The 14,058-nt window shown below is 44.4% G+C and overlaps 1 protein-coding gene across 2 annotated transcripts in view; it reads right to left on the minus strand.

The window, feature by feature from the left end:
• Positions 1 to 14,058, minus strand: part of LRRC1 (leucine rich repeat containing 1) — a 265,690-nt gene that overhangs the window by 55,433 nt on the left and 196,199 nt on the right. For both annotated transcript variants that reach the window (XM_069726775.1, XM_069726776.1), the window contains exons 8-9: positions 9,826 to 9,970; positions 3,487 to 3,605 (exon numbers count right to left, since the gene is read on the minus strand). In XM_069726775.1, the coding sequence (XP_069582876.1) occupies positions 3,487 to 3,605; positions 9,826 to 9,970 (264 nt within the window). The remainder of the gene's footprint in view (positions 1 to 3,486; positions 3,606 to 9,825; positions 9,971 to 14,058) is intronic.

Raw genomic sequence — 14,058 nt, forward strand, 5'->3', positions numbered from 1 at the left:
AAGAGAGTGGCCAAGTGCCAGAATAGGCGCATCTTCCAGATGTGCCTGTTCTGGGGTGGCTGGGGGCAGATATTTTTAGCCAGGGGGGGGCCAATAACCGTGGACCCTCTCCAGGCTATTAATATCTGCCCTCAGTCACTGGCTTTACTACTCTGGCGGAGAAAATTGCGCGGGAGCCCACGCCAATTTTTTCCGCAAGTTAACCCTTTATTTTAAGAGCTAGAACGGCCAAATTTTGCAGATACACACTACTGACATTAGTAGTGTGGAATCTGCAAAAAAAATGGAGAGAAGACATGGTTTACTGTATGTAAACCATGTCTCAAATCATGTCGGGTTTTATGAAGGAGAAAGAAAAAGCCGGTAATTGAATTACTGGCTTTCAAGCTGTATAGCGCTGGAATAAATATTAATATATATACATATATGTGTCTCACTGACATATATATATATATATATATATACACACCTATTCTATGTGCACACATTTATTATATCTATTGGACTGGAAGCTGTCAGTGTGATTTTACTGTACACCGCACTGAATTACCGGCTTTTCTCTCTAACAGCGCTGCGTATTTCTCGCAAGTCACACTGCTTGTCCGTGTGTAATCCGTATTTTTCACTCTTCCATAGACTTTCATTGGCGTATTTCTTGCGCAGTACGGTGACAAACGCAGCATGCTTCGATTTTGTACGGCCGTAGAAAGCCGTATAATACTGATCAGTAAAATACGGCAAATAGGAGCAGGGGCATAGAGAATTGTGCCGTATTTTTTGCGAGTTTTACGGACGTAGATTCTGCGCTCTTACGTCCGTAAAACTCGCATGTGTGACGGCGGCCTAAGAGGTAAAAGGAAAGGTCTGAGTGGAACGTAGGCAGCATACCCTCCGTATAGTAGTGCCACACAATAACATGTGAAAACTCAAGACTCCCGAACAAAGACAAAGTCCTAGTACAGCCTTCAGCTCTTCTAGCTCATCGATTCATGATCCCTGACTTCCAAAATAATTAGGAACATAAGATGCACATTTCATAATTACTTAATCTGGGACAAGAGGGTCACATTGTTGGAAATAATTGCTTTTTTTCTTTCTTGCTTTGCTCTTTCCTGATGTAAATATGAAAGTCTTAGATTTCCGATAACAAAACTGAAAACTTTTATATTTGTTTTTGAGAGGGCAGAGAAAGCCAGAAAATAGTCATTTACTTCCACTGCATTTCAGCCCAAGAGCCAAAATAGACCATTTCAATGAATACTTAAAACCTGAAGATCAGCCACACGTGACCGCTGTGGTCAGGATGTATGTTCATTTCCAAAGACCTATTCCAACTGTCTGCCTTAGAAAGAACAGATTTCTGTCAGGACCAATTACTCTCAAGTCCCAAGCAAAAGTGCAGCGAGGACAGCTGGAACGTCTGCGGCCGGGGCAGCATCGTGGAACAAATGTATGTGACAGCGCACATATAACAAGTACTCTTATATTTGCATGGAAGGGATGAAGTGAGAAGGAAAGACAAATAATGGAGATTTATGCACCAAAGACCCCAACTTCTCGCACAATAGCTGAGCGGAAGAAAACACATTATTTCCCTACAGCGGAGGAGTTCCGAGTGTCAGTAACTAGGACGGTCCTCTATATATAGGAAAGGCATGTAGCGTATCAGTGTACACCATCACCAAACCAGAAATGACAGCTCCTTGGAGTGACAAAGCCTACCCAGCTGTTCCCTAGCCACAGCCGCGCCTCGCAAAGCTTATGGACAGCCACTATGACTGCGGCAATGTCGGGGGTGCAGAGGAGAGCTTGTTGCACTTTTCAGAATGGAGTAAAATAATGGGCGGAACAGAAAGTCAAACGTATTACCTTTTTTCTACTTAAATGTATGCATTTGGGGCACCAACTTTTTTTTTCCCAGTCAGGAATCAGAGAAAACTGTACCGTTTAACCCTTACATGTTCTTTGTTTCTCTGCAACGTTGATGAGATTTGTGCTCTGAAAGACTGATCATAGTATGGGCCGATTCAGCCATCAGAAATCAGTCTGCAATGCACGGGCTGAATGAGTCTTTCTCAACACAAGCGTGACAGACTCATAGAAATACATGAAGCGGTCATGCTGGTTGGTAGATCGGTAGAGCAGCGTTCAGTCCACGAACTGGTTGTCAGTGTTCGGTTCGCTTTGTACGGAAGTCTGCATGGGCCCTTACAAACTCCTGTCAGACTATAGGAACGAACTTCATGATGGACTAGGTTTTAATTCGTTGCTACATGTAGTTTGCTACCCACCTCTGGTAATAAATCTATGCACGAAGAGCACACAGCCAACCCATGTGGCACCGGCAGATTGTCTACACAAATTCAGCAGAAGTAAAAGAATCAAGCCCCAAAATACTTGTTAGACAAGGACCAAGACTTAGTCGCTAAAGCAGAATTTTCAGCAAAACAACCAGATTTTTTATTTTTTATTTTTGAGCCATTAAGTGATATTCTCTGATCATGAATCCGATTAAAAAAAAAATTATATATATATATATATATATATATATATCTCTATCATTTCAGGTGGAAACGCGCTCTCAGCAGCAAAAAATAGGTGGAAATAAGGAGAACACAATTTTGATCTACTCTGGCTTCTCTATTAAAGCACTGACACTGGGTAATTTGTTATATTAATGCTAGGGAATGAAAACCCTGCTCTACCAATACATCACTCTGGATTAGCTGACTTAGTGTGAAGACTCCGGTCACTTATCCCTAAAGTAAAAAGGAGGGATAATGTCACCAGAAGAGACAGTCAATTAGTACATACATGTCAGCCGGCTGCTTAGAAATGGGCAATGGCAGCTGTCGCAAAAGTGTTATATGAGGCAATCAGGGGCCGCAGATGAAACAGTATTTCTATGTCTGAAGTGTTCACAAGCGAGCTACCAGGAAACAGACCCAGGAAAGAAGGAATTATATCCTACATCTAGGAATGTAATTGTAACTTTGGTGACAGTAAACTACTGGCCATGTCATAAAATGTCAGCAGAATGGGTGTTGCTATCCCCAAGGATTAACTTCCTAGGCCAGGCCAATTGTCAATACATTCGGGAGATAAAGGAAAAATAAATGCCAATAAAACTACCCATTTCATATGAAAAACACGATCTCGATGGATGCTGCTCAAGAAGAAATAAATAACAGCCATTAACATTGACCGGAACCACAGGCGGCACAAGTGGTGACCTATAATCCATAGATGCCCTCAAAGGACACTGTGCAAGTGGAACATAGCTGTCAGCAAGCACTAGATTCCTGTCAGAGCAAATTACATTGTAAACACAACAAACGCTGACAGTTTACCACAGACGAGATATTCACGTGTTCTCCTCGCGCTAGAAACAAAAGTGGAGAGGGAGACAACAGGCCATGGTGCCAGCAGCTCCAGAGCACCGTGAACAAGCCGACACTCGCTGAGCCATGTATTCTGTACACTCACCAAGAGTTGGTTTTCGGTTAGGACTAGCTCGGTAAGGCCCTCACATTCTCCAATGCATTCGGTAAGCTGCATCAGCCGATTCTGGTCCACTTTAAGAATTGACAGCTTCTTAAGCCTCCCTGGGGACAGAAAAGGTGTTCTCAACAAACCAGAATGGCGCATTGTGTCACACACTGATAGATGGCCTTTGTATTTGTGTCTATAACAATTCTCATTGCTTTTTAACAAGTGCACTACATACAGCTGAACTAGACTGGATTTACATTGGATGAAGACCATCATCGTCGTCGTCTTACTTGTACAAAGTGGCAATTAATTACAGTCTTAAGCAGTAACTTAACCTTTACAAAGATTTTTTTCATATTTGAGAGCCCTTTTAACTGCAAACAATTAGGGTAGATTCTGGGTCTGGAGAGCTCAAAGATTTCCTGGAGAGGTGCACAGCTCAGGCTACAGGCGGGCACAGCTCAGGCTACAGGCGGGCATAGCTCATTGTGGAGTACTTACACAGAGAGGGATACAGATTTATTAGGAAACCTGAGTTTTCCATTGAAATCATATCCAGCTCTGTGTGCACGGTAAGGCAGAAGCACTGCGCCCCCGTCTGCTGAGCTGCGCCCCCGTCTGCTGAGCTGCGCCCCCGTCTGCTGAGCTGCGCCCCCGTCTGCTGAGCTGCGCCCCACGTCGGCTGAGCTGCGCCCCCGCCCGCTGAGCTGCGCCCCCGCCCGCTGAGCTGCACTCCCCTTCAAAGAGGCAATAAGTGGGCACCTTGACCTGGACATAGACCAATCTTTCAATTTTTAAGGGTACTTACCTGACGTCTTACATGTTCAGCAAAATATGGGGTACTGTTTCAGAAGTATTAACATTTTATTTATTCTAGGCATAATTATTTTGTGGCAAGCAACTAAATGAAACATAAGTTATTAAATGGAACCTGTCCGCTTCCACCACATATTTCATCATCCCTTTATATAATTCCTAACAGGCGTCTTCTAGCAGGTAAGTGATTTTTGAATATACGGTACCTAAAATCAATTTTATAACTGGGCTTGCGATGTTGTGAAGTGGGTGACTAGTCAAGGGTTCTTTCTCTTCCCGAGACTAATCGCCCGCTAATCAGTTTATCATGCCACTGTAGGCGTGAATAAGGGTTGCGAATTTCCTGCGGATCCGCAGCGTTTTTTGCGGTGCAGAAACGCTGCAGATCCGCAAGTGATTTACAGTACAATGTAAATCAATGTAAAAAAAAAAAAACCACGCTGTGCTGATGGTGCGGAAAATTCCGTGCGGAAACGCTGCCGATTAAAAGAAGTAGCATGTCACTTTTGTACGGATCTGCAGCGTTTTTGTACCCATTCCATTATAGAAATCCGCAGGAGTAAAAAAAAGCAGTAAATCCACACAAAATCCGCAGCAAAACCGCACAAAAAAAAAAAAAAAAAGTCAAATCCGCACCTGCATTTTCTGCCAAGAGACGCAGAATCCGCACCAGAAATTCCTAAGCCTAATCCGCAATGTGTGCACATGGCCCAACATGATTTGCAAGAGGGGAGTCACTGTCAGCTCTGAAAATCTCTGCCTCCTTAATGCGATGTGAAGCCAGGTGTATATACTCCAAGTATTTACCTGCTAATTAGCAAATTGTAAGACCATTTTTAAATAAACAAAATATGATTTTAGACATATTCAAAAATCAATCCATGAAATGAGGCTGGTTAGGAAATAAAGGAATCAACAAATACATGGCGACGATTTTGGTATCCTGGGGAAGCGGACGGGTATCCTTTAAGGATTACAATACTGAAACAAAGTAAAACACACTGAAAAGACACTTACCTACAGTGTGACAGACCAAATTAACTGAGTAATATGCCATCTGCCAAAAGTTTGTTAAAGGTATGACGTACGGTTTATATTAATTACCGTATATACTTGTGTATAAGCCTACCCGAGTATAAGCTGAGGCACCTAAATTTGCCATGAAAAACTGGGAAAACTTATTGACTCGAGTATAAGCCGGGTATGTATTGTTCCTCATTCCCATCCTTGTCTGCGTGGCTCCTTATTCCCATCCTTGTATGCATGGTTCCTCATTCCCATTCTTGTCTGCGTGGCTCCTCATTCCCATCCTTGTATGAATGGCTCCATATTCCCATCCTTGTATGCATGGTTCCTCATTCCCATTCTTGTCTGCGTGGCTCCTCATTCCCATCCTTGTCTGCATGGCTCCTTATCCCCCCCATCCTTGTATGAATGGCTCCTTATTCCCATCCTTGTCTGTGTGGCTCCTTATTCCCAGCCTTGTATGCATGGCTCATTATCCCCCCCCCATCCTTTTATGAATGGCTCCTTATCCCCCCATCCTTGTCTGCGTGGCTCCTTATTCCCATCCTTGTATGCATGGCTCATTATCCCCCCCCCCCCATCCTTGTCTGCGTGGCTCCTTATTCCCATCCTTGTATGCATGGCTCCTTATCCCCCCCATCCTTGTCTGCGTGGCTCCTTATTCCCATCCTTGTCTGCGTGGCTCCTTATTCCCATCCTTGTCTGCATGGCTCCTTATCCCCCCCATCCTTGTCTGCGTGGCTCCTTATTCCCATCCTTGTCTGCGTGGCTCCTTATTCCCATCCTTGTCTGCGTGGCTCCTTATCCCCCCCATCCTTGTCTGCGTGGCTCCTTATTCCCATCCTTGTCTGCGTGGCTCCTTATTCCCATCCTTGTCTGCGTGGCTCCTTATGCCCCCCATCCTTGTATGCGTGGCTCCTTATGCCCCCCATCCTTGTCTGCGTGGCTCCTTATTCCCATCCTTGTATGCGTGGCTCCTTATCCCCCCATTCTTGTCTGCACGGCTCCTTATCCCCATCCTTGTCTGCACGGCTCCTTATCCACATCCTTGTCTGCACGGCTCCTTATCCCCATCCTTGTCTGCACGGCTCCTTATCCCCCCATTCTTGTCTGCATGGCTCCTTATCCCCATCCTTATCTGCACGGCTCCTTATTTCCATCCTTGTATACATGGCTCCTTATCCCCATCCTTGTCTGCACGGCTCCTTATCCCCATGCTTGTCTGCATGGCTCCTTATCCCCATCCTTGTATGCGTGGCCCCCATGAGAAAAGCGTAAAAAAAAACACATCTTCCTAACCATCCCTGCGTGCCCTCGCAGCATCTTGCTCCACTGCCAGCAGCTTCTGTGGCCGGGCGATCACGTGTCCCTGCTCATTAAAGGACTGAATATTCACCGCTCTACACACCTTTGGGAGTGGAGAGAAGTGAATATTCATTACCTTATTGAACAGGCATCCATCATAGCTCGACAGCTGCTGGAAGCCGGCGCCTGCGGCTGTAACTGTGAACGCTATAAGAGAAATGAATATTCACTGCCAGTGCAGTGACTATTGATTTCTCTTTAGCAGCGGGCACAGTTACAGCTGCAGCAGCCGGCTTCCAGCAGCTGTCGAGCTATGATGGATGCCTGTTCAATAAGGTAATGAATATTCACCTCTCTCACTCCCATAGGTGTGTAGAGCGGTGAATATTCAATCCCTTAATGAGCGGGGACACGTGATCACCTGGCCACAGAAGCTGCTGGCACCAGAACAAGATGCTGCGAGGGCATGCAGGGAAGGTAAGTAGGATGTATTTTTTGCTTGTTTTTTTATGCCTCCTGTGACCAGATGCTCCGCCGCTCCCCCTCCCGACCGTCTTCTGTCACAATGACTCATGTATAAGCCGAGGGAGGGCGTTTTCAGAACAAAGAAATGTGCTGACAAACTCTGCTTATATATGCTCTGAGTATATATGGTATACCTAGCCCAGGGTTAGGGATACATTTTGTCCAAGTGTCAATGGCTGAGCAGTTTTGAAAAAAATATAAAGCTTGTTTTTACATTTTTCCATCAGATAAATTGGAAGTAATCACTTCCATTTAAAAAAAAAATAAAAAAATTCACACCCAGTGCCATAGTAAACCAGCTCAGCATATGCAAACACAATATGCTTTTCATTGAGGTGGGAATATGGGAGCCTATGGGAATATTTGAGGTGTGCGTTGGGAGATTCCCTAGCACATATGCTGAACCTGGGTGGGATGGAAATTTAGAAGACCACATGCACTCTAAGCAATGGCAACATTTTCAAAAACATATCTGTCTAGAAAAAGAAGAAATTCACATTACAATGGGGTGCCCAAGTGACAAGGATTGGGTGGCAGTCCAGGCACTGCCACTTCTAAATCTATAGAATGAAGACTGGTAAAATAAATGAAGCTGTGGCACTGACCACTCTACAAGATGACGGATAGTGGTGCTGGGAATCAGCCCCGCAACTATCTGATACTACTGGCATAGCGCAAGACACAAAAGAGCATGGTAGAACCAAAAACACTCAGTTTCAAAAAATCACAGTAATCCGCAAGTGCTAGTAAAAAGATGTAAAAAACAGGGTATTTGGTTGATACGTTTTTTGCTAAAAATGTATACTAAGCTTCTCCACCAAACGTCAAGGTATACCCATATCAGAGCAGTCCTAACTGATGTATGCAATCCCTATCTGATGTATTTAAAAACCTGATCATCTGTATATTACCTGTGTGAACAGGGTTCAGAGAGGAAAAGTCCATGTGGACATGCTGAGTGGAACAGCTTTTGTGCAGATAGCCCAAGAGGAGTGGTGGGTAACTCCCCAGTCTTGTAGACACAAGAGAACAATTATGGAAACAGGAACACATGGGCTACTCGCACATACATTTTTAGCAAAAAACGTATCGACCAAATACCCTGTTTTTTACATCTTTTTACTAGCACTTGCGGATTACTGTGATTTTTTGAAACTGAGTGTTTTTGGTTCTACCATGCTCTTTTGTGTCTTCAAGTTTCTTGGTGGTGTGTGAGCATGTTCCTACAGACTTGTTCACTGTGCGAGTAGCCCATGTGTTCCTGTTTCCATAATTGTTCTCTTGTGTCTACAAGACTGGGGAGTTACACACCACTCCTCTTGGGCTATCTGCACAAAAGCTGTTCCACTCAGCATGTCCACATGGACTTTTCCTCTCTGAACCCTGTTCACACAGGTAATATACAGATGATCAGGTTTTTAAATACATCAGATAGGGATTGCATACATCAGTTAGGACTGCTCTGATATGGGTATACCTTGACGTTTGGTGGAGCAGCTTAGTATACATTTTTAGCCAAAAACGTATCAACCAAATACCCTGTTTTTTACATCTTTTTACTAGCACTTGCGGATTACTGTGAATTTTTGAAACTGAGTGTTTTTGGTTCTACCATGCTCTTTTGTGTCTTCAAGTTTCTTGGTGGTGTGTGAGCATGTTCCTACAGACTTGTTCACTGTGCGAGTAGCCCATGTGTTCCTGTTGGCATAGCGCAAGTATAGACCATTAGTGATGAGCGAACGTGCATGGACAAGGTGTTATCCGAGCATGCTCTTGTGCTAACAGAGTATTTTCGGGGTCCTTGAAAAATATGTTTGTTAGGCTACGTTCACACTTGTTTACAGGGGCTTTGTGGCTGGCTGCGTACTTCCTCCCTGAAGCTCCGCCCACATCCGCACTTCTTCAGTTTAGGACCGTATACTTCGCATGCGTCCTGCGTACCTATCTTTAAAAGTGAATATGCAGGTCATGCGGATGCATCGTTTTGACGCGCCCGCCGACCGCACGGGAAAGCAATAACTTGTTGTGTTCCTGTGCAGTCAGTGGGCGTGTCAAAATGACGCATCAGCATACATCCGCAAGTCCTGCGTACCCAATGTTAAAGATAGGTACGCAGGACGCATGCAGAAGTAGGCGGGCCTAAATGGAAGCACAGAAGTGGGTGGAGCTTCAGGGAGGAAGTATGCAGCTGTCCGCAAAGCCCCCGTACGCAAGTGTAAACGTAGCCTTAGGCAATCCCTACATGCGTTGCAGCTGTCGAACAGTGGCAGGACATGCAGGTGACGCAACTAACATTTTACGTGCACGCCGAAGATACTCTATTAGCACAAGAGCATCCTCAGATAACACCTTGTCCATGCACATTCGCTCATCACTGTAGGCACTGTTAAAGCTCCAGAGACCACCATTAATGGGGGAGTCAGAGGACATTGATCTTATATGAATGTCAGCAATATGCACATTACTTTATGAAGAGCTTTGCTGCGACTGGCATCTATACAAATGAAGTATTTTCGCTTTTTATTGGCTTTCTGCAGCATCCTTAATCTATGTACCATGGATATTCCCAAGTATGGCACCTGCAATGTTTTAATAATCATCTCCAACTGTCAGGTATTTCATGCCAATTCTATTAAAAGGCTTCATGAACTTTTGTCTTACCAATGCCATCAGGTAAAACCTCAATTAAATTCTGTGACACAAGCAAATCTGTCAGTGAGATTAACCCATTGATCTCTTCAGGAAGGCGCTCCAGCTTGTTCTCGGACACATCCAAACACAACAGGTTTTTCAGGTTCCCCATTTCCTGCACCATGATAAAAAAAAAAAGAAAACATCAGTCCAAGATTATCACAATGACAACACGGAATGGCAGATGAGCATTTAAACGAAGATGAGAGATTGTTTTTATAACGTCTCATTTCATAAGAGAACATTACTCAGCTCTCCTTTGATGAGCTGCTATTAATCAGATGCCAAGTCCAAAGTTTATTACAGTCCTATTACACAAGTATTAGAATAATACAATAAACAAGGAGGGGAAAAATATGAATTTTCTTTCTAATTTTGTCCAAATGCCAGTTTTGAGTACTACCTCCAAAAAAGACTCCTGCCAGCAATCTCTATTAATACTTAGAAGATGCATTTTCTGGTGAAATACCGTAGTGGTAATAGTGACACAAATGCATTGCCAAGAGTGATATTTTGCGTCTGTGTTGTCCAAGACAGCAAATGTAACATCAACTGATCGTCACAGTGCTATCGAAGGGATAAAAGAATCCACACCATCTATAAACCGAGAGATGGTGTGGGAACACGTAGCTAATTTAAATGAATGTAAATCTTCTGGTCCAGATGTATCACATCCCAGGGAACTGAAAAAGCGGGACATTGCAGAACCACTAGCCAGAAAAATACTGGAGAACAGGAGAAGTCCCTGAGGATTCGAGAAAGGCAAATGTTATCCCCATCTTCTAAAACAGGAAAGATGACAAAGCCAGGAAATTACAGGCAGGTATGCTTTACTTCTATACCCGGACATATGGGTCCACGGGCGGGAGAGCAGAGTGCACGCTCTCTGCCCACAGACAGCATTGACAAAAAGGCGTCAGTGTGCTCCCAGTTGCAGCCACATGTGCGTCGCAGCACTCAGATGGCTGGCAGCCCCCCAAGCAGCGCCACACCGAGGCCCAGCGCAGCGGGCATGTGGTTAGAAGAGATGATTTGCAGACCGGGCCTGCAGTGTGCTCTGAGCCGCCGCGGAGAAGATCACACTGTCAATGTTTAGGGCTGGTCTGAGGCGGCGCCCTAGACGGGCAAAAAACCCAATGGCCCGGTCCTGGTCCATGGACTGGTGGCTGGGGACCCCGTTCTAAAGAGCAGAAGGGGTGGGCGGTAAAATTCAAACAACCAAAACATTATCTCCCCCAACATCATCTGTTGAGTGAGAGTCAGGAAGCCAGCATACACACTAGACAAGAGCAAAGTGTGGCCTGTGGGCCACATCCAGCCCTCTCTGCTCCAGTTGGTCTCGCGGACTGAAACAGCTGAAGGGCTGAAAACAATGGCCCACTGGCCGCACCATGCCCTTGTCCGCCACCTATCTGCCACAACCGGGCAAACAGGAGCGAGATGATGTTTTTTTTCTTTTTTTATATGTATATATGTTTGCATGGAGGATATACAAGGGCTCATCCTGTACATAGGAGGCTATCTGGGGGCTCATACTGTATATAGTGGCTATGTGAGGAATCACTATTTAGGGAAGCTATGCGAGTCCTCACACTGTATAGGTAGATTCTGTGGTGCTCACACTGTATATAAGAGGCTCATACTACATATAGAGGGGCTATGTTGGGGGCTAATACTGCATATAGGGGCCTGTGTGAGGCCTCATCTAATTAAATACTTACCTTGTAATGTCTTCACATTCTGTTCCGTCCACATGTGTCCGTATCCCATAATTCCAAGCGGCGGAAGTTCACCAACCTCCATATTGGGACACCCAAGTGAGGAGTGTCTCAATATGGAAACTGCTGGTGGTATCAGCCTCTTGCGCGGTACCACCAGCGGAACACAGTCACACCACACACACTCTGTATACGCCGTTCGCACCACACACACACACTGTATGCGTCTTATGCACCACACACTATATAAGCCATACGCAGCCTCTTGCGTGGTACCATCAGCGGAACACCGTCGCGAACACGCCACTGCCGGGATCAGCCGAATGATTCACTGACCTCTGCCATCTTTGTACAGGAGGAGCACATGCGCAGTTTTAATGTGACCGCCGCTATCTGTCTTCACAAAGATGGCGGAGGTCTGATTTACTGCGCCTGCGTGAATTCCTCGCAGGCACAGTGAATCATTCGGCTGCCCCCGAAGGCAGATACGCGACTTGTTTACATGCAGATGAAGCCGGTCACATTAAAGGGGTTATCCCACAAACGAAAGTTCATTTTACAAATTGTCCATGTTTGACCGTATACAGAGCATACCACATCTCCTGGGTAGGGTAGGAAGCAAAAGACAATACTGACATTACACGAGGGGATCAACAGAGGATACATTTGGTCAGGTAAAATATTTCACTCACTATTTTTAAACAATATTTTACCTCACAAAATGTATCCTGAGAAGTCAGCACATAGGGAAAGAGAGTGGATAGGTGGGTGAGCACATGGGGGGAAAGATTGTCAACGCTGCAAAGCCTGCCCCCATCATGACATTACCGCCCTCCCGATGCGATCGCATCAGGCCTCCATCTAGTAAAGTATATAGGGTGATGTCAAAATACTTATTTCTGCTCAATATAAACCCTTTCGCCCCGAAGCCTGTTTCCACCTTCATGACCAGGCCAATTTTTACAATTCTGACCATGAACACTTCAATTGATCCCACGGATTTTCTCGTGCATTGTACTTGATAATAGTGGTAGAATTTATTTGACACGACTTGCATTTATTTAAAAAAAAAAATGGAAATTTGGCGAAAATTTTAAAAAATTTCACAATCTTTAAACTTTTTATTTTTATGCCTTTAAATCATATCACTTAAGTCATATCGCACAAAAAAGTTAATAACTAACATTTCCCACACGTCTACTTTACATCTGCACAATTTTTTAAACAATTTTTTTTTGTCAGGAAGTTATAAGGGTCAAAATTTGACCAGCGATTTCTCATTTTTGCTACAAACTTTTTTTTTTTTTTCCGGAAGGGTAACCGTAGGAAAAGGACCATATAATTTGTTGCGTAATTTATCCAGAGCATGCCGATACCCCATATGTGGGGGAAATCTACTGTTTAGGCACACAGCAGGACTCAGAAGGGAAGGAGCGCCATTTCACTTTTTGAATGTAAATTTTGCTGCCATAATTAGCTGACACCATGTCATGTTTGGAGAGCCCCTGATGAGCCTAAACAGTGGAAACCCCCACAAGTGACACCATTTTGGAAAACAGACCCCCTAAGGAACTTATCTAGATGTGTACCAGGTGCTTCACAAAAGTTTATAACATTAAGCCATGAAAATTAAATTTTTCCTGCAAAATCTTTTTTAGCTCCAAATTTTGTATTTTCACAAGGATAACAGGAGATAATGGACCCGAATATTTGTTGTGCAATTTCGCCTGAGTTCACTGATACCCCATTTGTCGTTGAAAACTACTTTTGAAGCACAGTGCAAAGCTCAGAAGGGAAGTAGCGCCATATAACAGTGCAGATTTTGCTGCACTGGTTTGAGGTTGCTATGCCACATTGGCAGAGCCCCTGAGATGCCAGAACAGCAGAATCCCCCCCATAATTGACCCCATTTTACAAACTAAACCGCTCAATGAATTCATCTAGGGGTGCAGTGATTGACATCACAGGTGTGTCACAGAATTTTACACCATTGGGCAGTGAAGACTGGAAAATGGGTAAAAATGGCACCAGAATTTGTCCCACAGTTTCAGCTAAATATAGAAATATACCATATGTGGCTGTACAGTACTGCTTAGCCATATGGAGTGACTCGGGAGGGAAGGAGCGCCATTTGCCTCCTGGAACTATATATTAACACAGTCTCAAATTTCATGAGACAAAAGCATCTATCTTTCAATATAATTATCACACAACCTCAGGTAATGACATGAGGAGGACACTGTTAAATAGCAGTTATTTTGTATGTAAAAATTATATCCTTATTGTTATAAGGATAAACAGCGTCGCTGTTTAGTCGTTGTGTGGTCGCTGGAGAGCTGTCACACAGACAGCTCTCCAGCGACCAACGATGCCGAAGTTCCCGGGTAACCAGGGTAAACATCGGGTTACTAAGCGCAGGGCAACGCGCTTAGGCTACGTTCAGACTAGCGTTGCGCGCCGCTGCGTCGGCGACGCAACGCACGAC

Source organism: Ranitomeya imitator, chromosome 5 (assembly GCF_032444005.1).
Source record: "Ranitomeya imitator isolate aRanImi1 chromosome 5, aRanImi1.pri, whole genome shotgun sequence".
Classification (NCBI taxonomy): domain Eukaryota; kingdom Metazoa; phylum Chordata; class Amphibia; order Anura; family Dendrobatidae; genus Ranitomeya; species Ranitomeya imitator.